At 42.0% G+C, this 23844-nt stretch overlaps 3 protein-coding genes across 3 annotated transcripts in view; 1 reads left to right on the forward strand and 2 right to left on the reverse strand.

Annotated features, from left to right (window-relative positions):
- Positions 1-23844, forward strand: part of socs2 (suppressor of cytokine signaling 2) — a 267878-nt gene that overhangs the window by 157578 nt on the left and 86456 nt on the right. The window lies entirely within an intron of this gene.
- The window catches only part of cped1 (cadherin-like and PC-esterase domain containing 1), a 128953-nt gene that overhangs the window by 42477 nt on the left and 62632 nt on the right, over positions 1-23844 (reverse strand). The window contains exon 14 of the mRNA XM_080421171.1: positions 20587-20761. Within this exon, the coding sequence (XP_080277297.1) occupies positions 20587-20761 (175 nt within the window). The remainder of the gene's footprint in view (positions 1-20586; positions 20762-23844) is intronic.
- Positions 2729-23844, reverse strand: part of ing3 (inhibitor of growth family, member 3) — a 99957-nt gene continuing 78841 nt past the window's right edge. The window contains exon 13 of the transcript XR_013932600.1: positions 2729-2805. The gene's annotated coding sequence lies outside the window, so the exon portion shown is untranslated. The remainder of the gene's footprint in view (positions 2806-23844) is intronic.

The following is a 23844-nucleotide window of genomic DNA, read 5'->3' on the forward strand; positions in this document are numbered from 1 at the left end:
GCGTCACTCTCCTGGTCAAACTCCTCACCCTACTCTATGGGTATTTGAGGACTCTGTGTATAAGAGGGGGCACGTGGTAGTCTGCACCCTCCTCAGGGAGCGTGCTACACATGGGAATTGGCGTGTTGATAGAGTGAGCTGACAAGCTGTCATGGTTCACTCAAAGCACACTGCTGCTCCTCAACAGATTTGGGTTGAGAACTGAGATTTTTACCTTCCACCTTCGCCCAGATAACACTCAGCTTTTCCAAGTCAATACGGGCTCTGTAGAAAGATTGGAATAGAATCTTACATATGAATCTTACATATGCATGATGAACCCAGAGCTCGGGCCAGGAGTCAGCAGTTATTTGGGGTCAGTGATGAAAGTGGAGCCAACCTCAGGTTCTGGACGAGCACACACGCAAAATAAGTACCGATCCAGAGAGATTTGCTCGAGACCTCAGAGGCAGGGAAACAATGCTATGTTTTCTGTTTTCTTTTTGCTTGAGGGATAGTGTAAGTGCTGACGTGTTGAAGGGGTGAGCTCGACACAGCAGGCTAAGATAGACCAGTGGTGTAAAGTAACTAAGTACATTTACTCAAGTATTGTACTTAAGTACAATTTTGAGGTATTTTTTACTTTACTGGAGTATTTCCAATTTTCAGTACTTTTACTTCTAGGACTACTCCACTGCATCTCAGAGGCAAATATTGTGCTTTTACTCCACTACAATTATTTGAAAACTTTAGTTACTAGTTACTATGCAGATATAAATGATTACATTATAAAACATGCATAAACCACTTTAGCCCTATTTTATACCTACACTGTTTGAAAATAGCCGATCTACAAGCTCACAACGCGTCACCATTGCGACGCGTTGTGAGCTTGTAGATCTGCTATTTTCAAACATTTTAGTACTTTTACTTTTGGTACTTTAAGTACATTTTGATACCAATACTTTTGTACTTTTAATTTTGAATTCGGGACTTTTACTCATAACAGAGTACTTCTACATTGCCGTATTGATACTTTTACTTAAGTAAAATATTTGAGTACTTTTTCCACCACTGCGATAGACCATGCACCAAACTGTGCATGTAGAATCAAAATGAAAAACAGAGATGATACGAGATGGTGGTGGAGCGAGGAAGCCATCCAGCACAGAGGCCTCTGCTGTACCGTAGAATGACAGATAATCACAGCGCGGCCCACAGAGCGGAGCCTAACAAGCAGTGACTGGTGGTTAGTCCCGTGGTGGGATGCTGTAGTTCTTGTGGTATGCATGGTAATTGGCCTGCTCCGACCACAAACGAGCGTAGCAGCAGGGGCAAGGAACATTTAACCTCTGATTGGGAGTCGAGTGCAGCCTTCACTATATTATCTCCTCTCCTCTAAATCAAAAGCAACACTCGCCGGAGCCGGAAACCTTCCTTCACCTTAAAGGCTGAACATTTCACAGGCTGTACGATTAACTGACTTTTCTTTTTCTTTTAAGCCATTAAGACCGGGAACACATCTGTGTGTCATTTTAAGATTTCTTTGGCTATTCAAAAACAGCAGATATACAAGCTCATAGCGCGGCACCGAGTGCCGCACTATGAGCTTGTATATCTGCTGTTTTTGAATGAGCTTGTAGATCTGCCATTTTTTGAAAAATCGTGGAAACTTTGTGCAAATCTTTGAATATATGTTTTAAGACGAACATTTTTAACTCCGATCTGTGCTTCTGGGGGTCCCTGGATCTGAGATGGGGGGGTCCGCGGCCAAATACATATCATTTTGGGTGGTCCTTGACATGGAAAAGTGCGAGAACCACTCATATAGCGACATACGTTTTTCAGAAAACTGTTAGGATTTAGAAGACATTTGTAGAATTCCCAGAAGCAAAGATTTGAGTTACAAATGTTTGCTTTAAAAATACACACATATTCAAAGATTTGCACAAATGTTCAAGATTTTTCTAAAATAGCAGATCTACAAGCTCTTAGCGCGGCACTATGAGCTTGTATATCTGCTATTTTTGAATAGCCAAAGAAATCTAGAAATGACAGATTCTTTCCCGGTCTAAATGGGTTAAGCACACCTAATCAATGTGTACACAGGTCCAAACTCAATGGTGACACTAGTCTATAACATTAGTCTCTCATTCCCATATATATTCCTACACGGCTGGATTCCATTGGCTGTAGTATAATTGCACTGTGGAAATGGAGCTTGGTGGAAGGTAGTGGAAAGTCCGATCAGGTCTGCAAACTCATTTGGAGCGAGATCCATGCAGCCCGGGGGCTGCCAGGGGGCTCATGGCTGATTAACCCTCTGCTGTACGCCACATTGGACCTACTTTGGGATTACTATAGCAACTTACACAAGCAAATAATTCATTTCTTCTCTTGCCTTGGTAATTTAACCCATTAAGACCCGGAACGCATCTGTGTCACTTTTTTATTTGAGCTAAAAAGCATTATTTTACACTTTGGCTATTCAAAAATAGCAGATATACAAGCTCATAGCGCGGCACCGAGTGCCACGCTATGAGCTTGTAGATCTGCTATTTTTGAAAAATCGTGAAAATGTGTGCAAATCTTTGAATATATATTGTTTTAAAGTGAACATGTTTTACTGAAATCTTTGCTTCTGGGGGTCCCTGGAACAAAATATTTTGAGATGGGGGTCCGCGGCCAAATACATATCATTTTGGGGGTCCTTGACATGAAAACGTTTGAGAACCACTGATATAGAAACATACGTTTTTCAGAATACTGTTGGGATTTAGAAGACATTTGTAGAATCGGCTTCAGGTCTTAAAGGGTTAAGAGTCTCTGCTTCTAAGTATTTCCCCATTACCTTCTGCTCAAGCCTCCATGGCCAACTCCCGCCACAAACGTGTGCCGGATTGACATTTGAGTGGGGGGAAAAAAATCGATCAATCACAAAAAACTGAGACCGGCGAGACAGTGAAACCGAAGGATGATTGCAGAATAGTGCCGGTAAAATGAGATCATACTCAGCACTGAGTCTTGCTGTCTGGTGAACTGAGGTTGTGACCGGAGAGAGATTTGGGTTTTGTCAGGACGGCTCACATGCTTGCATAACCCATTGAGACCGGGAACGCATCTGTGTGCCATTTTAAGATTTCTTTGGGCTATTCAAAAATAGCAGATCTACAAGCTCAAGTGCTTGTAGAGCTGCTATTTTTGAAAAATCTTGAAAACGTGTGCAAATCTTTGAATATGTATCATTTTTAAAGTGAACATTTGTAACTCAAATCTTGTGCTTCTGGGGGATTCTACAAATGCCTTCTAAATCCTAACAGTTTTTTTTTTAAACTTGCTGTAATAACAGTGGTCCTCAAACTTTTTTCATGTCAAGGACCACCCAAGGACTACCCTAGTATTTGGCCGCGGACCCCCATCTCAAAATATGTTGTTCCAGGGACCCCCCCAGAAGCAAATATTTGAGTTACAAATGTTTGCTTTAAAAAATACTATATATTATTCAAAGATTTGCACAAATGTTTCAAAAATAGCAGATCTACAAGCTCATAGTGCGGCACTCGGTGCCGCGCTATGAGCTTGTAGATCTGCTAGTTTTGAATAGCCCAAATAAATCTTAAAATGACACCGATGCGTTCCCGGTCTTAATGGGATAAACAAATGCACACGTTTCCTATAACTGCACTATTTGCCCCGGGGCCACAGCGGGCAGGGAAACACATAGCATCAGATGAATGAAACACGAGCAGAGAGGACACTGGCAGCAACCTCCATCACACATCCTCTCAACTCTGTCACGTTGACAGGAGACATCTGACCACACCAACCGCACATGTCGGTCACTAATGAGGATACTGTACACTGATGCTATAGTCTGGTGGCTACATTTATACAGGAAGATGTTAGACAGAGAGAGAGAGAGAATAAGATGAATGAATGATACAGAGAAAGACCTCGACAGAGAGGAAATGTGCCGTCAACCACATCAGCAATATTGCTAACTCTTCGACAGGCTAGTCTGGAGTGCTTGAATTGATTTTAACCACCTATGCCCTGTATATACTTAGTCGTATGCTGAATAGTGAAATAGGAACTGCACCTCAGGTCTTTAATACCTTAGTGGTACCTCAATGGTAGCTAGACAAGCTATTGACACAAATTTCTCCACTCTCTGAGTGGGCCCTACTTTCCCTTACTCGACCTGAGAATACAAGTATTTGAGCATGAACTCGCTATCCATTAGCTAGGGAATGACCTAACATGTTTTTTTGCTGTTGGTCCATTCTGAGCACAACCCAAAATGCCTGAGGTACTTCATAAAGTTGTGCACTCAGTCGCTGAAAAATAGCTTATTCCGCAATACAAACAGCAAATGATCTGCACGTAACTTCCAGAGGCTCCATTACACATTCACAGACTGTGAAACGGGCCACGATTTTCTGCTTTGTCTGTAAGGTGCATTCCTTTTGAAATATGTTATAGAATGACTGCCCACCTCCCCTTTAACGCTCATATGAGCTCTCAAAATAAATAAAGTGGAAAGATAGTGTAGAGATGAGGACGAAGCTCAAAGGACTCAACTTCAAACAGCTTTATTAATCCCACTAGGGGCAATTAGTTTGGGTTGATGACCATCTGTTGAGGTCCATCTGTTGCTGAGGGATGGTGTTGGATGGTGTTGGATGTGAGAGCATGACGTGTCAGCGTGGGAATGATAAATCCTACACTTTGACCTGTGTTGCCCTGCTGCTTCCCAGGTGAGACACACTGCCAGATGTTAAGATTCCTCATCCAGAGAGTAAAAGAGATGAGAGAGAGAGAGAAAGAAAGAAGTGTGTGTGTGTGTGTGTGTGTGTGTGTGTGTGTGTGTGCGTGCGTGCGTGCGTGCGTGCGTGCGTGCGTGCGTGCGTGCGTGCGTGCGTGCGTGTGTGCGTGCGTGTCAACTGCTGGTATATACTGTTCATGACATAGACATTAGTGTTAGAAGAGTATATCAGCGCGTTGTACATTAAGATTAAGATGCAGAGTATCGGCAAGTGTCAAGTTCAACCACATAGTCCACGAGGTTTAACAAGAAGAGGAGATGCGAGCATTGTGGGGCGGCCATAGTGTGTTGATGACGTGTGTCCCTGAGCAAGTATCTTAACCCCCCAATTGCTCCCCGGGCGCTAATGGAGGGAGAAGGCTGCCCACTGCTCCTCGTTGTTATAGGATGGGTAAAAAGAAGAAGACGAATTTCACCTATGTGTGTATATATATATATACATACTACAGTATATACATATAATGTGACAATAACAACACCCCAAAGGATGTAAAGTTCAAACTTTTATTATATAAGGATAGTCCTAGTCCACAAGCTTTTTTTGTGTGTGTGGGGTGTGGGGGGTGGGGGGGGGGGCAAAGAGAGACCACTGGGGACCCCGGTCAACAAAGTATGAGGAGCAAGGCTTTGTAATTGGTCCGTCCGTTTGTTTGATTCTGTGTTTGTTAGTAAATTACAGTAACTGTGATTGATTGAACGCTTTATTTGCGGTACAGGCAGTACAACGAGTTAAAAACACGCCAAATGGATGACACACAAAAAGCCAAAGGCTTGTTTCCACTGTGGTCCGTTAAACATTCAACACTCAAACAACTAGACAAAACAACAGTGCAACAGAAACCAAAATATACGGTTTAAATTCATAATACGTAGAGGATGTCACTCACAGGCAGTGAGACGTTTATAACAGCTGGGGAATGAATTTAGCTAAGTCCAAATGGAATGTCTGTTTTAGGTCAAAATTAATATGCAAGCATAGTCAAAATGACACTGGATGAGGGCTCCGGCTAGATTCCTCAGATCCTGCCCAGAAGTCTTGTTCTTTGATTGACTTTGTGACCACTTTTGATGCCATTCTTTCTCTGGAAAGTGTGTCATCCAAAATATAATCCAAATAAGTAACCTCTAGTCTTTTCTTGTGACTACCTTGTCAGAACGGAGGGGCAGATTTTCATGAAGTTTATAGGGAATGATCAGTAGGCTGCCTGATGACCTGATAAACGTTTTGGGTAGTGCATGGGCCAACTTTCATGAAACTTGTTGTGGGAATGATCAGCAGTCTGCCCTGAATAGATGACAAACTTTTCAACAGTCAGCAGTCAAGGTAAAATTCAAGGTAAAGTGGCAAAAATACTAATAAATGGACTGACAAATGAACAAAACTTGAACTGAGCAGATCTATAAGCTCATAGCGCGGGGGTGGTCCTTGACAAGACAAAGTTTGAGAACCACAGATTATAGCAAAATATTTTTTTCAAAAAAACTGTTAGGATTTAGAAGATACTGTATTTGTAGAATCCCCCAGAAGCAAAGATTTGAGTTACAAATGTTCGCTTAAAAAATATAAACATATTCAAAGATTTGCACAAATTCTCAAGATTTTTCTAAAATAGCAGATATACAAGCTCATAGCGCGGCACTCAGTGCCGCGCTATGAGCTTGTAGATCTGCTATTTTTGAATAGCCAAATAAATCTAAAAATTACACAGACTCTTTCCCGGTCTTAATGGGTTAATAGTATGAGGATAATACTTTAACTCATGGCTACAAAACAAGAATCTATGAGAAGTCCTAGGGTTTGGTAACAGTGGAGAAGTTGCTATCATCGGTTGCATTCGTTGAATCCGACAAATGCATGTCCATCAAAATTTGCATAATACATTTTATGACAATAAAAGCCTCCACTTTGAAGTCTTTGCAATATTATTTCCTTTTGCAATTTACTGGATGAGTGAGATGTGGGGTATGCTGTATGTGTATGTTTGTGATTCTTTCAGACTAACAATGGCGCATATTAAAAACTGCTTTGTCAGATTGAATAACCATTTAGTCTCCTGTAATACTCTGTCATGTTTCTTTAGATGAAGAGGCACAGTCATTTCAGTCATTGAAGTTGAAGTTCACGGTGCCTTGTGTTGTCAAAAACAATATCCCCACCATGGCATTCTTGGGCGGTCACGTACAAAGCAGCTCTTTTAGCCCCAGAATCTTAAACAACGTCCTTTTTAAGATAAGTGGCCATAACCACTATAATGACTGTTTGGTAGAGCCCTGTCTGCGAGACGTGACCTCGGGGGGATCAAACAGTGAAGCCAGTGAAGCAATCATTTTTATTGGACTGAGCAGCTCTACAACAAGAGACTAATGACTACCCCCCCCCCCCCCCCCACACACACACACACACACACTTACCTTCCCCTATAACTGGTGTATGATAACGGCATGCACAGCCATGAAGCCGGCCATTGTCCGTGTGGAGTGGCACACTCCAGGGTCTAAATGGAGGGGGTGTGTGTGTGTGTGTCAGTGGTGGAAAAAGTACTCAAATGTTTTACTTAGTAAAAGTATCAATACTGCAATGTAGAAGTACTCTGTTACAAGTAAAAGACCGGAATTAAAAATTTACTTGAGTAAAAGTACAAAAGTATTTTATGAAAATGTACTTAAAGTACCAAAAGTGAAAGTACTAAAATCTTTGAAAATAGCAGGTCTACAAGCTCACAACGCGTCGCGATGCGACGCGTTGTGAGCTTGTAGATCGGCTATTTTCAAATAGCCTAGGTATAAAATAGGCCTAAAGTGGTTCATGTGTGTTTCGTAATGTAATAATTTATATCTGCAAAGTAAAAAATCCTCAAAAGTGTACTTAAGTACAGTACTTGAGCAAATGTATTTAGTTACTTTACATCACTGGTGTGTGTGTGTGTGTGTGTGTGTGTGTGTGTGTGTGTGTGTGTGTGTGTGTGTGTGTGTGTGTGTGTGTGTGTGTGTGTGTGTGTGTGTGTGTGTGTGTGTGTGTGTGTGTGTATGTGTGCGTGCGTGCGTGCGTGCGTGTAACAGAGCCAGCCTCTGTGCCCCTAGGGGGGAGGGGGGGCAGTGGAACGACAGGCTATAATGGCACAGGGGAAGCTTGTCAGCGGACCCTCAAAGGAATTCACAGCTGCACACACTTCAAACGGGGCCAGGACCCCCGCTAAGCTCATCTATATACTGACAGCGCAAGTGGGGAGATCTCTACCCATCAGGCTGTGGGTGCTGCAGTGTGGGCCTTAGGGGAGAGAGGAGGAGACAGTGGGCTACAGGGACCACTTCTCCTGCTCCCCGTGGCTGAATGATTGTATGGGAAATGGGGAAGTATAGAGCGGAAGATGGAACGAACTTTCACGGCCCTAATCATTCCGACTGAATAAGTCACGTTTGGAGACACGAACGATTAACAAGAGACTATAGGAGAATAAAATATATAACTGTGCTTTAACCCCATGGGGGTTTGTTTCAACTGTCATCAATTGCATTGCAGGCACTATCTCCAGTGGTGGAAAATAACTAAGTACATGTACTCAAGTACTGTACTTAAGTACAATTTTGAGGTATTTGTACTTAATTTCCAATACTTGTACTTCTACTCCACTACATCTCAGAGGCAAATATTGTACTTTTACTCCACTACAATTATTTGAAAACTTGAGTTACTTTGTAGATTTTGATTGTTATTACAAAAAAAATACTTTAACCACTTCAGCCCTATACATTTAGGCCATTTGAAAATAGCAGATCTACAAGCTCACAACATGGGACATTCTCCATTCTGTGTACTTTAACTTTTTGTACATTTTGATGCCAATACCTTTGTACTTTTACTCAAGTACATTTTGAATTCCAAACTTTCACTCGTAACAGAGTACTTCTACATTGCAGTATTGAGTACTTTTTCCACCACTGGTACTATCTCTCTGACAGGACAGTCAGTGGAGATGCAACTACATCTGCGGTCGCCCCTCCCTTGCTCTCTCCCAGGCCAGCGATGCACCTGTTAAGCAGGAGAACCACAGACCCGACCACATAGCCAGACAGAAGCGCATATCAGCACGGTAGCCCTTATATCCATCACATGATAGCACTTCAAAAGGCTCTCCCTGTAACCGCATCAATGGCTCCTTCTGTTCTACACGACCCCAGTCACCGGCATCCTGCCTGTGCCCCCCATGTAGGACGAGCAGAACACCCATTCTCTTTATCTCTGTCTACTTTTCTAATTGACCCCCCTGGACAGAGAGAGAGAGAGAGAGAGAGAGAGAGAGAGAGAGAGAGAGAGAGAGAGAGAGAGAGAGAGAGAGAGAGAGAGAGAGAGAGAGAGAGAGAGAGAGAGAGAGAAGCTCTGAAAGAAAAACTAGCAGAAGGAAGACTAAAAGGACGGTTGGTTTAAGTTTAGCGTGGTTGTGCTGCTATTTGTGTTAGGTAAATAATAGCTCACCAAGTACAGAGTAAAAATTTACTTGAGTAAAAGTACAAAAGTATCAGTATTTTTTTTTACTTAAAGTAGGCCTACTAAAAGTAGAAAGTACTTATTAGGCAGAATGTCCCATTTCGCAAGTTTTCAAATGTATAAGAATCATTTGAAAATAGCAGATCTAAGCTTACAAACACATTCTGAACTTGTAGATGTGCAATTTTCAAATGGCTGAAATGTATATAGGGCTGAAGTGGTTAATGTATGTTTTGGGATAATAATCAAAGCAACTAGTAGCTAAAGTTTTCAAATCCACTACTAGTGGAGTAAAAGTACAATATTTGCCTCTGAGATGTAGTGGAGTTGAAAATTGGAAATACTTCAGTAAAGTAAAAAATACCTCAAAATTGTTACAGAAAAAAGTACAGTAGGCCTACTTGAGTAAATGTACTTAGTTACTTTACACCACTGTACAGAGGGTTTAAGTGGTTAACATAGCAGGTTCACTAAGTGAAGGAATATCAACTAAGAGCATTTATTGGAAGAAGAGCATGCCGAAAAGGTTTTCTCCTGACACTATACAGAGTCTTTTCTGGAGTACAATAAGATGAAAGTTCATTCAGCCAATGTTTTTTTGACGGTGGGTTTTCAGATTTCCAGTTCATGAGGTTAATTTTCTTCCCAGCTGCCCTGGCAAGTGACACAATATACTTATTATGAAGAGTTACATTAAGCAAATTGACATCTCCCAATAGCCAAATCCTGGGATCACAAAGTACTTTAGACTCCATGATATTTGAAACAGTGGCTATAACAAACTTCCAAAAAGTGCATATGTTCCTTAACAAATGGTAATCCTTCCTTCCTCTGACCTTCCTGTCACATTGAATAAGAGCATCTGTTAAATGCCTCAATTGTAAACCGTACAGAGTGCAGATTGCAGACAGATGAACTGGGGAAGAGCACAGCAGAAAAGTAATGCAGTCATTATGACTGAGTTCCAGGGTTTGGAAGATTTCTCCTCCCTCTGTCCACTCTGTTGGTACCATAGACTGTAAAAAAGAATGGACTAAGCTACGCCATTGGTTTCTACAGACCGTAAATGAAGACGATTGTTCAGGAATTTCAAATCCGCCATCTTTCTATATCGCGTCAAATCGCGTCATATCCTGCAGAATGCAACCAGACCAATATTGGTTGGGTAGCTTGTCAATCAAGAGCGGGGGCGGGGAATGAATGTTATTGGTTGTGTAGCTTGTCGATCAAATTATCCCGCCCCTCCTAGAGTATACCCTACTTTATCGTCAATTTTAAAATGAGTGTGTGTGTGTGTGTGTGTGTGTGTGTGTGTGTGTGTGTGTGTGTGTGTGTGTGTGTGTGTGTGTGTGTGTGTGTGTGTGTGTGTGTATGTTCATGCCCTTTGCTCAACTGCTGTAACAGATGCTTTCATAGAGATCAGACGTACGTGCCCACATTATAGAAATGTTTGTCCACAAGCAACTTGTTAGTTAATTTTTGGTTATGTACGACAGCTCATCACATCATGAGGCTGAAGTACAGTAAGTAATCTGTTTGACAACGTTTGGAACATCACACATTTCTCATTGAAACGTTTCTATTAGTTGTTTTTTTTCCCCCAGAGGGATGTGAAGCAATTTAACGCTCTATATAGCAAAAACAATACTCGGAACATAGTGGGAACGTTGCCTTGCGCGAGCTCACGATTTATGAGGGACTTGTCGTCCCCGAGGGGGGTCCTGCTGACTGTGTGGGATTCGCTGGCACGGCCACGCTGTCGAAAGTAATGACAGGCTGCGGGGGGACGACGAGCGGGACGAGCGAGCGAGTCGACACTTAAAAAGAATTCCTCCCTCTCCTCCATACCTCTCTCTGAACGCCCTCTCAGATCTATTAATGCTTTCCGCAGCATGTGCTGCACTAATGGGCCGGGCGTGAAAAAAAAAAACCCTGACTGCGTCTCAACGACCTTGTGGCGAAAGCGGCGGCTCGAGTGTGTGTGCGCCGCGGAGTTTGCGCGCCGTGTGCGCGCATGCCTTAGCGCTTGCGGTGAAAGCCAGTGACAAGAGTGCAAACATGTAGAGGAACTGTGCAGGAGGAAAGAATTAAGCTTCTACAATTGCTCCCCCCCCCCCCCCCCCCCCCGAAAGACCACCCAGAATATCCTTCCCAAGTCATGCGCTGCCTCCTTCCACTCAGCCAGCATGCACGCGCGTGTGCATGCTGTGTGTGTGTGTGTGTGTGTGTGTGTGTGTGTGTGTGTGTGTGTGTGTGTGTGTGTGTGTGTGTGTGTGTGTGTGTGTGTGTGTGTGTGTGTGTGTGTGTGCACGTGTGTGTGTGTGTGTGTGTGTGTGTGTGACAGTTTGATCCCTTCACTTCCAAGCAGAAACCCGATCAATTCTAGCTAGGTCAGACTGGCGGATTAACAAAAACAATACGATAAAGCGTTTCAGATAGACCGTTTCCAAAACAATTTGCTGTGCAATACAACCGATCTGTTTCGGTTATGTCTGCGTGTCACACTCTCGCATGGGGGATACCAATCACTCGCCTCCCGCTGTGACTCGATCCCCGGCCCGCTCTGTGTAAGGACGGGGCCAGCGGCGCTCGGCATGGGACAAGGCCGGGGCCTGACACATGGTGTGAGCTTCATCTAAATGGGAAGCACATTTACAGTACCTTTACAAAGCACTGAACGGTACATTGTTTTGTTTCAATTGTTTTTACTTTTCCTCTTTCTCTCTCTTGCACACTGTGAACACACATCAAGCGGCATTTGAGGTGTAAGTAAGTAAGTAAGTCAATTGTATTTGTAGAGCACCTTTCACAGACACAGAGTCACAAAGTGCTTCATAACAATAAAAGTAAAACATGTCAATAATAAAATAAGAAGACAAAAATTAAAACAATCGGCATTTTAACCAATCAGACTGCATGAAGACAAACTGTGGTGTTCACTCATGGAACCCGCTCTGACCACTTCAACTCTATACCTAGTACTTAAGTACAGTACTTAAGTAAATGTACTTAGTTACTTTCCACCACTGGCTAGGGTTAAAGTGGCTAATGTCACACGAGCTGCATTTCCAGGTATTTTGGAGTGAGTTACGATGCGCTGCATCACATTAGGAAACGCAGAGAAACAGAGAGAGAGTGGAGCAGTTTGCAGAGGAAACGGTTCCATTGCTCTCTCGGGGTTCTGGAGGAGAAGACGCGGGGCCACGTCTTTTGTTCGACTCGATGCATGTTTTCAGTTGCCATCTTTTTTCCATGAGGTCCCATACGAGAAGCTCACATAATTAGAACAGTCACAGATGTGGAGGGGATTAAGGGTCTTGAAGAACAAGGACGATGATGTTGCGGTAACATAATCACTGCAGGGGGGCCGGGGACCCCAGGGAGCCACCCTCTTGTTTAGTGAATCCATCACAGCGATCCATCAACCCGCGTCAGCCCACTTGTCATGGCCGGATTAACTCTCACACACACGCTTTGTGTGACTTGCAGAATCATTTCTGCCAAAATACCCGGTAGACTTATCCGAGGTTTCCAGATTTATGGCGTTTTATATTTAACCACGTTAACCCTGCGGGCGTCCCACACATTTTTCCAAAATAGCCAAGATAGCCGATCTTGCAAAACTCACAGCTGTTGTGAGCTTGCGAGATCGGCTATGTTTGCTACGCCAACGCTGCTGTAAGATGACGTAGTATAAGACAGGGCTTAAGTGGTTAAAAACCATCTACACGGGGCAAGGATCGGGGTGTAGTAGCAGTAAATAGCATTCCTCTGACACATGCAGTCCCAGCAGCCTCAAACATGTTAAACCCATGATAGCAAGGATTGGCTTCCACTGAACATCAAGGCAAAGCAGGGATAAAACAAAGTCTCTCTGCGGGGCGTGTGTGCGTGATTACGTCAGCCAATGGCGAAGGATGGGGTTTATGTTTCGCCTACATAGAGTTAGAAGGAGTGCTCCTTAACACTATGGTACTTTCGATCCTTTCCCCTCACACCCACGGTAGCGCAGGCTGCGCAGCCTCTCGCCTGTAAAACATAAATAATACACTTTCGCTACTCACCAAAACAAAGACGGTTTTATGGAGTTGAAACCCTATACACTACTTAGTGGGAGCACACCTCACGTCTAAAATATTATTTTTTTTTTTGGCCAAAAAAAAACGTTTTGGTTACTCCACTGCGCCCCCTACAGATCTGGTCGATGGAATTTTTCTATTGACCAGATTTTTCCTTCCGGTGAAATATTTTCTTTTCTGGACAAAAAGTGTATTTTAGACGTTAGGTGGGGGGCTCAGAGTGTTTACACTAAGTAGAGTAGGCTTTGAACTCCATAAACCCACCTTTGTTTTGGTGAGTAGCAAAAGCGTATTTTTTATTTTAGACTAAAGACGAGAGGCTGCTTAGCCTGTGATGCGTGCGCAATGGCTCGAAAGTCCCATAGCGTTAAGGAGAACTCCTTCTAACGCTATGGACCAGAGCTACATTTTGCCCTATTCCGTTTGTAGGTTTGTCTGTCTGTTATAGCAACATAATTGAGAGCGGATAGATGAATGTTCATGACATTTTTCTTGGAAAGATCGGTAGCCTGCTCCGAAGAGATGATTATGTTTTGTGGTAGGAGAAGTCAAAGGACAAGGTCAAAATTCAGATTTGAGGGGCGCCCCCTGGATCATCATGTAGATGATCCAGGCGCATACCACATATGATGGTAATCCAGCTTGACAGCATGTCGCGGGTTCTACTCCCAATCCCGACGACCTTTGCTGTGTGTCACCCCCCCATCTCTCTCCCCATTTCCTGTCAGCCCACTACTATCCTATCAATAAAGGCAGAAAAAGGCCCCAAAAATATCATAAAAATAAATAATTTCAGGTGGAAATGGCATTATCTCGACAACTGCAGAGCTATGGGCGGAGGCATGCACTCTGCTGAGTGTCCATGATGCAGTATGTGTGAACTAGGTCCAAATGTCGCTTTAAAACAAAGTGTAGGGCTGGAGTGGTTGTCAGAGGTATAGCCTAAAAACGTGTCGCACACTCTGGCTCCATATGCAGTGAGTTTTTATTGATTGACGTTTCGGCCTGCTGGCCTTCCTCAGAATCAACACAAAAGGTAATGTAACACATTGAACACGCCCACAAACGCATACACAATCATGCATGTAGATGATTGTGCGTGCGCGCGCACACACACACACACACACACACACACACACACACACACACACACACACACACACACACACACACACACACACACACACACACACACACACACACACACACACACACACACACACACACACACACACACACACACACACGCAAGAAATATCAAGCAAACTGTTGAAGGAAGAATAAAGTCTCGGAAAAGAAACGCCACAGAATGTTATATGTCTGACTTGTTGCTCACCATCCTTACATGCTCACAGTAAAGGAAGCCATTAGAGATGTTTGGCAATGGGGCTTATAGAGAACAATTTCTATAATATCTGATGGCTTTTCCTGAATTCTCTCCACCGTTTTCAGCCAAACTACGACCACATGTTGTGATGGTGATGATGGGATAGTAAGAGGCTGGGGCTAACAGATGGGGAGAGGAGCGGAGAGGATGTTTTGAAACTAATTGGTACAGAAGGCTAAGGGCCCCCAGAACACCGAATGCTGTAGCAAGCTTGTTATTTGGGGCAAAGCCAACTCTTCCCTTCCTCGTGCTCTTTCCAAAGGCACCCCATAGGTAGAACCAGAATTAGCATACGTGGTGGGTGTCTGTGCGTGTCAGTATGTATGTGTGTGAGTGAATTTGCATAAGTTTTAAAAGCCTGGCAGCTGAAGAAAGATCCGTTATGGAGCTCTATGAGCTATAGCCTGACCAACAGTGGTGGAAGAAGTACTCGGATATTTTGCTTAAGCAATACCACAAAGTAGAAATACTCTGTTACAAATAAAAGGCCTGTGTTCAAAATGTTACTTGAAAATAGCAGATCTACAAGCTCACAACGTGTCGCGATGCAACACTCCAGTAAAGTAAAAGTACCTCAAAATAGTACTTAAGTACAGTACTTGAGTAAATACTCAGTTACTTTACACCACTGCTGACCAACACTGGATCAGTTCAGTATTGATATGTCGGATATACTCTATGCTTATGTATGTATATACTCTCAAACACTTGTGACAAAGATATCATGTCAAAAAGAATTGATTTCAAAATACTACTGTTGTTTTATACAGCATTGAATGGTTACGGCCAAAATACATTTCTGATCTTTAAGCGATATCATGAACCATCAAGACCTCGCAGGCCATCTGGGATCATCAGGTCGTATGCTTTACGTCCCCAGAGTCAGAACTAAATATGAAAAAGCAGCATTCAGTTTTTATGCACCACATATCTGGAATACACTTCCAGAAAACTGCTGATCTGCTAAAACTCTGTTATTTTATCACATTTAAAAAACTGCCTGTTTGCTGCTGCCTTGTACTGAGATTTATAATTATTATTCTACACTGTAAAGTTACATTTTTATTTTTTTATTGCATTCAAATGTCCATTTATATTGTGTTTGTATCTCTGTGTCCTGAATAGGTGAGATAAGTGCTTAAAGGTAGGGTAAGTGATTTACTTTGGTTAGAATAAGTGTTAAATAGCTCTATATTCTGATAGTACACATTACTATATAGTGCTTGTTCAGTAAAAGGAGTCTCCCATGTCTCTCCAGCTCTTTATTAAACAGAAAATGCATTTTCAGTGCTCTCTCCTGATTGGGTTACATGTTGTCACCTACCTGAAAATGTATGTATATTCTGTTTACTAAAGAGCTGGAGAGACCCCTGTGACCGAACAAACACTCTGTAGCAATGATTACTATCAGAATATAGTACTTTAACCTTTTAAAATATCCTTGTGTTTCTTTTGCTTAATGTTTTTTTTATTAAATACTTTATTAGACAGAAATGTAAACAGTGAAGCACATTGGATTGCTTTGTTGTTGACAAATCTGCTATACAAATAAACTGCCTAATAGAGGCAGGATATTTTGCAGTTTAAAAAGATTGTCAAAAATGACTGTTTCAGTGCACTGACACAGTAAACTTCATTGGGATTTTAATAATCATAATTACAATAAAAACAATTTCTAAATCACTCCAAACACTTTTTCCGGCATTATGTTATGTTTCAATATTGGACAACATACAGTAGGCCTATACGCCAATATGATACATCTATGATAGGCGGATATCGGCCAACTGATAGCAGTGGTAACTAAGTACATTTACTAGTACAAGTACTGTACTTTCTGAGATATTTTTACTCATCTCAGAGGCAAATATTGTACTTTTACTCCACTACAATTATTTAGTTACTAGTTACCTTGTAGATTTTGATTATTATTACAAAGCATACACTTCAGCCCTATATACATTTAGACCATTTCAAATTAGCAGATCTACAAGCTCACAATGCGTCGCGATGCGACACATTGTGAGCTTGTAGATCTGCTATTTTCAAAAGATTTGTATACATTTTATACATTTGAAAACTTGTGAAATGGGACACAGACACCATGCCAGTTAGAGAGATGGCTTATTGGCGACCGAGCAATTGGGTACAAGACAACAATGATGACAAATTATGGAAGAAAGTCTACGCTATGGCAATGTACTGTAAAAAAAAGAGTAAGCAATTAAGGATCAGCTTTAAGCTTCTGCGGAAAGTAGGTAAAAAAGGACCTATGCTGTTTCTTTGTTTAGCAGTTGTAGTTCTGCTATAATTGGTTTAACAAATCATTTAAAATGTGCCATTTCTGTCACGACTTTCAAATGATATACTCTGCTGATTTTAACAAGTGACGGTTTCAATTTGCAGCACAGAGGAAGCCCTCTCTGTTTTTAACGAGACGCTGGTCTGGCAGCAAATACGAAATCTTTTTGCATGTAAACAAAATTAAATCAGCCCGCTCTGTCGAAAATCACGTCTCTACGCCATTTGTCATGTCTGGGATTTAACCAAAGCCTTCTGCGGCCACATCAACATGTTTTATCAGGCCATCAACAGCACCGCGGAACGCTACTTTTCAAAGTAACTCATTCACTCTAGCAGCGTTGCTCAAAGCACATTAAGATGGACTGGCAAAGAACAATTATGACAAATCATAAAGCATAAACCTTATTGTAAAAAAGTATTACTTATGATTTGGGAAATATTAACTACAGTAAGTAGCCCGATTGTGGTGAATTGCACACACGAGCATGTTAAGTTATTCAGGACCACACATTTTTTTTTGCCTTGGTGTAAGTCAACAACTTATAAATTAAATACCATGAATATCGGATTTGCAATGAAAAACAACTTTTATTTGGATCAGATGTGCTTTTTATAAAAGCAGCGACTCTGTAGATATGATCTGTACTTTTTGGTGGTTTTCATAGGAACGCTGTCTGCAGAAGGGATTGAGAGAGCAGTAGATACATGAGGACAACTGTATTTTACACAAGGCCAAGAACAAGCCTGAACAAATAGCTATACACGTATATCCTTCACAGTAAAATCTTCCTTAACCCATTCAATCTGGGAACGCATCTGTGTCATTTTAGATTTAAGCAATAACCATTATTTTATACTATTTTACACTGAGTGCCGTACTATGAGCTTGTAGATCGGCTATTTTAGAAAAATCGTGAAAATGTGTGCAAATCTATGAATGGATTTGAATGAGAACATTTGTGACTCAAATCTTTGCTTCTGGGGGGGTCCCTGGAAGAAAATCTGGGGGGTCCTTGACATGAAAAGGTTTGAGAACCACTGATTATAGCAAGTTTCTTTTTTTAAACTGTTAGGATTTAGAAGACATTTGCAGAATCCCCAGAAGCAATGATTTGAGTTACATATGCTCGCTTGAAAACATTATATATATTCAAAGATTTGCAATCATTTTCATGATTAAAAAAAAAATGCAGATTTACAAGCTCATAGTGCGACACCCAGTGCCGCGCTATGAGCTTGTAGATCTGCTATTTTTGAATAGCCAAAGTATAAGATAATGGTTAAAGTGGTTTGAAAAGTGACAGACGCTGTCCCGGTCTTAATGGGTTAATTTGTAAATGGTGCATTTATATAGCACCTTTATCCACATTCACACACCGGTGGCGGAGGAAACCATGCAAGGCACCAACCTGCTCATCGGGAGCAATTTGGGGTTCAGCTTCTTGCTAGGACACTAGCCTGTCCCAGCGCGTCTGATATCGGATTCAAAATCTCCGGTGAAAACAACCAGTGAAAACAATTGGTTCGCCGATCTGTGCACCCGCCCGCGCCCCTCCTCCCCCCCCAATGTGCAGCATTGAGAGCCCTGACGTCACAACATTTGGAGCGACGCCCACTGCACTCTGGTTGGTTGGGGAAATGAAAGGTTGACTCCCCCTTCCTATGCCAGAAACTTCAACAGCTTGGTCCAGGCTTTCTTTTTGAGCAAAACGCGAAGGAAAATAAAAGCCTGGAGATCGAGGCTACTTCGACACTAACTCTGGGGGGGGGGGGGGGGCCCGGGATCGAACTGTGAACCTTCCGGTTCACAATGTTAAATATGGAGATACAAGGTTTTTGCCCAGCGGTGACTATATGTGAACAACCATTCACATCTGGCTTGGGGGGGGGGGGGGGTGAGCTCATCTTGCCCAGGGCCAATATGGCCGTGTGCCTGTGAAAATTATTTGAGACAGCTTTGAGATAGATTTAATTGTGATGACATTTTAAACCCTGCAGACAATATCAGATCATTAAAACTACAGCAGGGTTTCAACATTTACACTTTGTCAAAGCTTGGCTCCGTGATCCTCAGTTCCTGGATTTGCACTTGGAGGCCGAAGCATGGCCTTGAAGAAGGTACAACGTCTCACACAATTATGAGCTAGTCCCTACTACTGCAACTTTGATCTTCCTCCTGGATAGATGAAATATCTAAGAATTCCAACAAAAACTTCAAACCAATGGTGGAAAAAGTACTTACAATTTTTACTTAAGTAAAAGTATCACAGTGAGCCATGCTGGGCCCGGGTCCAGCTCGTGCTGCCGGAAAACATTCTGTTTCAGTTTCGCCACCCCACTTACGCAAGACATCACGGAAATAGAATCAAAGCGAATGATTTCTCAAGCACTTGACCCTACTTGCTACACGAGTGACCCCATAACCCCATGACATTGCTTGTAGTGCCACCCTCAGGCCAAAATGCCTGAGGGTGTACAAAAGCACAAAAAAAGGTCTGCATTTTTTGTCTACAAAATTCATGCATGTTACGATATAATTCAGCCCTAAACCTAACCTCTAAAAGCCTAATCCTAACCTTAAACACCTCGATCTTTTTTGTAAATACCACATATAAGCCTAGCTCAATATTTTTTTCTTTACCATGAAACAATGTCTACTTCTCAAATTCTGATATTCTCGTGGGGACATTTGGCCCTCACAAGTTTAGACACACACACGCACACGCACACGCACACGCACACGCACACGCACACACACGCACACACACACACACAAACGGTGGGTACACAAAATAACCCCACTGGTGCTTTAGCATGAACCCTGGGCTGAACCAATAAATACACTTGTGAAAAGGATGACACCGCCATAACAGCTCATGGATCTGAAAGCACCGCTAGCAGCCCCTAGAGCAGGAGTTCTGAAACGTTTTTCATGTCAAGGACCCCCAAAATGGTATGTATTTGGCTGCTGACCCCCCCCCCCCCCCATCTACAAATTAGTTTCAAAAATAGCCAAAGTATAAAAGAACCAATGCCCTAGAGCAAGGGCGGGCTTTTTCCAGAGGGCCTACTGACCAGGGTTGCCAGATCTGCTTATTATAATTTCCCCGCAAGATTTTATTTGAAAATAGCCGATCTACAAGCTCACAACGCGTCGCATCGCGACGCGTTGTGAGCTTGTAGATCTGCTATTTTCAAATAGCTGATGTACATGTAAAGTACTCATGTGGCCCATAGTCGCTTCTTTTGGGCTGGTTTTCCTAGACCTGGTTGCTTGTTTCTCTCACAGTATCTGGCAACACTGATACTGACTGACTTCGATAAAGTGAGCGAAGGGCCGAGACTCGGAACGCATTATCAGCTATTTTCAATGCCTTCATCACATTTCCATGTCCTCACAAGTATAGTAATAAAAACGTGTGTGTGTGTGTGTGTGTGTGTGTGTGTGTGTGTGTGTGTGTGTGTGTGTGTGTGTGTGTGTGTGTGTGTGTGTGTGTGCAAAGCTGCTCCCCTCCGCCTCACATACCTGCACAAAGCTGCACATCACATGATCTCCAAACATGGGCAGGCTGGGCCGGCTGTCGCGGTACATGTGCAGGGTGTATATCGTCATGGCGACCGGCTCCGTCCCTGGCACCGCTTCATCCGTCACCAAGATGTTGATTCTGCTGTTGCCGATGGCAACCGGGTAGTTGGCCGTCCTGTGGAAAAAACAGCACAGCTTCTCAGAAAACATCACACACAGCGCTGTCAGCGAGATAGTGAGAGTGAGAGTGAGAGAGAGAGAGAGAGAGAAGAGAGAGAGAGAGAGAGAGAGAGAGAGAGAGTAATAATAATGATAAACTTCATATATATAGCACACAAATATGCTTTCCAGTTTATGCAAGCCCTATCGAGATATAGAACGTGACGTCACCTCATTGAAAGTATTAGCGAAAACCTCTCAAGATGGCGCCACCTGTCCATTGAACTCCATTGAGCGGTTTTCAAATGTATAAATTGTATAAAAACTTTTGGAAAATAGCAGATCTACAAGCTCAAAATGCGTTGTGAGCTTGTAGATCGGCTATTTTCAAATGGCCGAAATGTGTATAGGGTGAAGAGGCTAATGTATGTTTTGTAATAATAATCAAAATCAAAGTAACTAGTAACTAAAGTTTTCAAATAACTGTAGTGTAGTAAAAGTACAACATTTGCCTCTGATATGTAGTGGAGTAGAAGTAAAAGTACGGACAATTGGAAATACTCCGGTAAAGTAAAAATACCTCAAAACTGTACTTAAGTACAGTACTTGAGTAAATGTACTGTACTTAGTTACTTTACACCACTGGTAATGGGACAGATCTGCATTCTTGTTTTTCCATCTTCTGTATGGAGGATTACTCCTGCATATGACATCTACAAGCCACACGTATATTTCCCACGTTACTGGGATCAGGTGTTTGCCTTCATACCATTAAGATGAGGCGACATATTATTGTAAGACGAGGCAAGACAAGACACAAGACTGACCCCAAGACAACATCTCAGAACTTGGTGTTAGGATTAATCATTCATCATATCGCTACCGGACGATATTTAATAAAAACAATTTTCATGTCTGTGAAATCTGTAAAATAATCCCAATTTATTTATTTATTTTACTATATTCTATTTGAATATGAAGCTGAAAAAGCCTTTTGTGACAATACAGATTCAATGAAGTTTTCTGGGGAAGCTTTCAAAAGTGTCTTTCTGTAGAACACATTTACTGTGTTTGTTTGAACTAGCATGTGCATCACTAGGCCTGATAAATCAGGTAGTAAGAATGTTCTTCTTTACACTGCAGCAGATTCGAACCGGAATCACATTTGAAGATGTCATTATGTGTTTTCCGATTAAAATCTGCTGCAATCAAACAAAGCCATGAGAAACTGAACTGGTGTGCCACCTTTTGAAAACCCTGGACTACAGTTCTGCACAGAGATCATTAGGCATTGCACCATGCACTGCAGTGTCCCTGTGAAAAGGCCTGTGTATGTTATGTGTATAAAACTCTCCTGTCAGCACCTCAGATTTCAGCCTCACCCTGATAAGTTGTGATTTGAGTGCACTGACCTCTCCCAGGCCCATGCACGCACACGCACGCACGCACACGCACACACACACAGACCAAAGATATACATAATATGCACACATCTACACATTCATACCAGTTGCACATATGGTACCATATAAGCCTCTTAATCTCTCTCCCTCTCTCTCTCTCTCTCTCTCTGCCTTCTACGGCAACATCTCTCTCTCTCTCTCTCTCTCTCTCTCTCTCTCTCTCTCTCTCTCTCTCTCTCTCTCTCTCTCTCTCTCTCTCTCTCTCTCTCTCAGCCACACTGTCTTACATTACATTACATTACAGTCATTTAGCAGACGCTTTTATCCAAAGCGACTTACAATAAGTGCATTCAACATAGGTAGGGAACGAAAACTACTAATCACTAATCACACTCTCCTCTATTTCTTTCCCTGTCTTTGATTTATGTTTAAATATTGGCAAAATACAAAACAGGAAGGCATTTCCCAAATTAGTAATCTTTTAAATCTGGACTTCAACATTTAACCCTATATACTGTACTTAGCTGACCGGTAGGGGTGTGCCGATACACTAATTTCATGAAACGATACGATACGATATTGGGCTCACGACATCGATACGATACGATATATGGCACTTTTTTATTATGAAAATATATGGGGGGGGGGGAAGCAAATGCAAACAAATACTTGTAGCTTTTCAGCTACAATAGCCGTTTTGAATCCAAATAGGGCAATAATGTGACACCTGACCCGAAAAAACAACAACATGTTGTCACCCTTTTCACCTCGGGCTGTTTGCATGCCTGATTATGATTATTGTATATCGTCACGAAAACGTATCGCGATATATTGCGGGACGATATATCGGCACACCCCTACTGACCGGAGACGTCAGGGCTCTGTACTAGTTTTCGCTGTACACTAAAGTCTTTGCCGTTTTCGTCGAATATTCACCCCTAGAATAGAGCCGCTATACCCTGTACTCCATAGGTAAATGTAAAAAGAAAGTAGATCTGCAAGATCACCCGATGCAACACGTAGTGAGATTGTAGACCATCTAATGTATGTTCACTATTTGTCGTAAGAACTAAATGTATATAGCTTGAGGAAATGGGACATACTGCATTACAAGTACTTTCTACTTTTGGTACTTTAAGTACATTTTGAACTTTTACTCAAGTACATTTTTAATTCCGGACTTTTACTTGTAACCGAGTATTTCTACATTGCAGTACTGATACTTTTACTTAAGTAAAGAATTTGAGTACTTTGTCCACCATTACTTATATTACTGTCTTAAATTCCTGCAGAATGCCAAAGGTTGTGGTTATGAACAGCATGTTGTTTGTCATGAGGAGTCAATATGAGTTAATGTGATGAGGAGCAGCACCGCTCACTTCAACCACTTCATTGTCACTCACTCTCGAAAAAAATAGCCTGTGTAATCGATCAATTATTTAGTCACAAGCTCCATTTGGTTCCATTTGTACCAATTAGAGCACAAATTTGCACCTGTTAGAGCAGTGGTGGTAAAAGTACTAACATCCTTTACTTAAGTAAAAGTATCAATACTGCTATGAAGAAATACTCTGTTACAAGTAAAAGCCTGGAATTCAAAATGTACATGAGGAAAAGTATAAAAGTATTGGTATCAAAATGTGACCAAAAGTAAAAGTACTCATTGTGCAAAATGTCCCATTTCACAAGTTCAAAA

The sequence above is a fragment of the Gymnoscopelus braueri genome (assembly GCF_963280865.1).
Source record: "Gymnoscopelus braueri genome assembly, chromosome: 23".
In the NCBI taxonomy this organism is placed as follows: Eukaryota; Metazoa; Chordata; class Actinopteri; order Myctophiformes; family Myctophidae; genus Gymnoscopelus; species Gymnoscopelus braueri.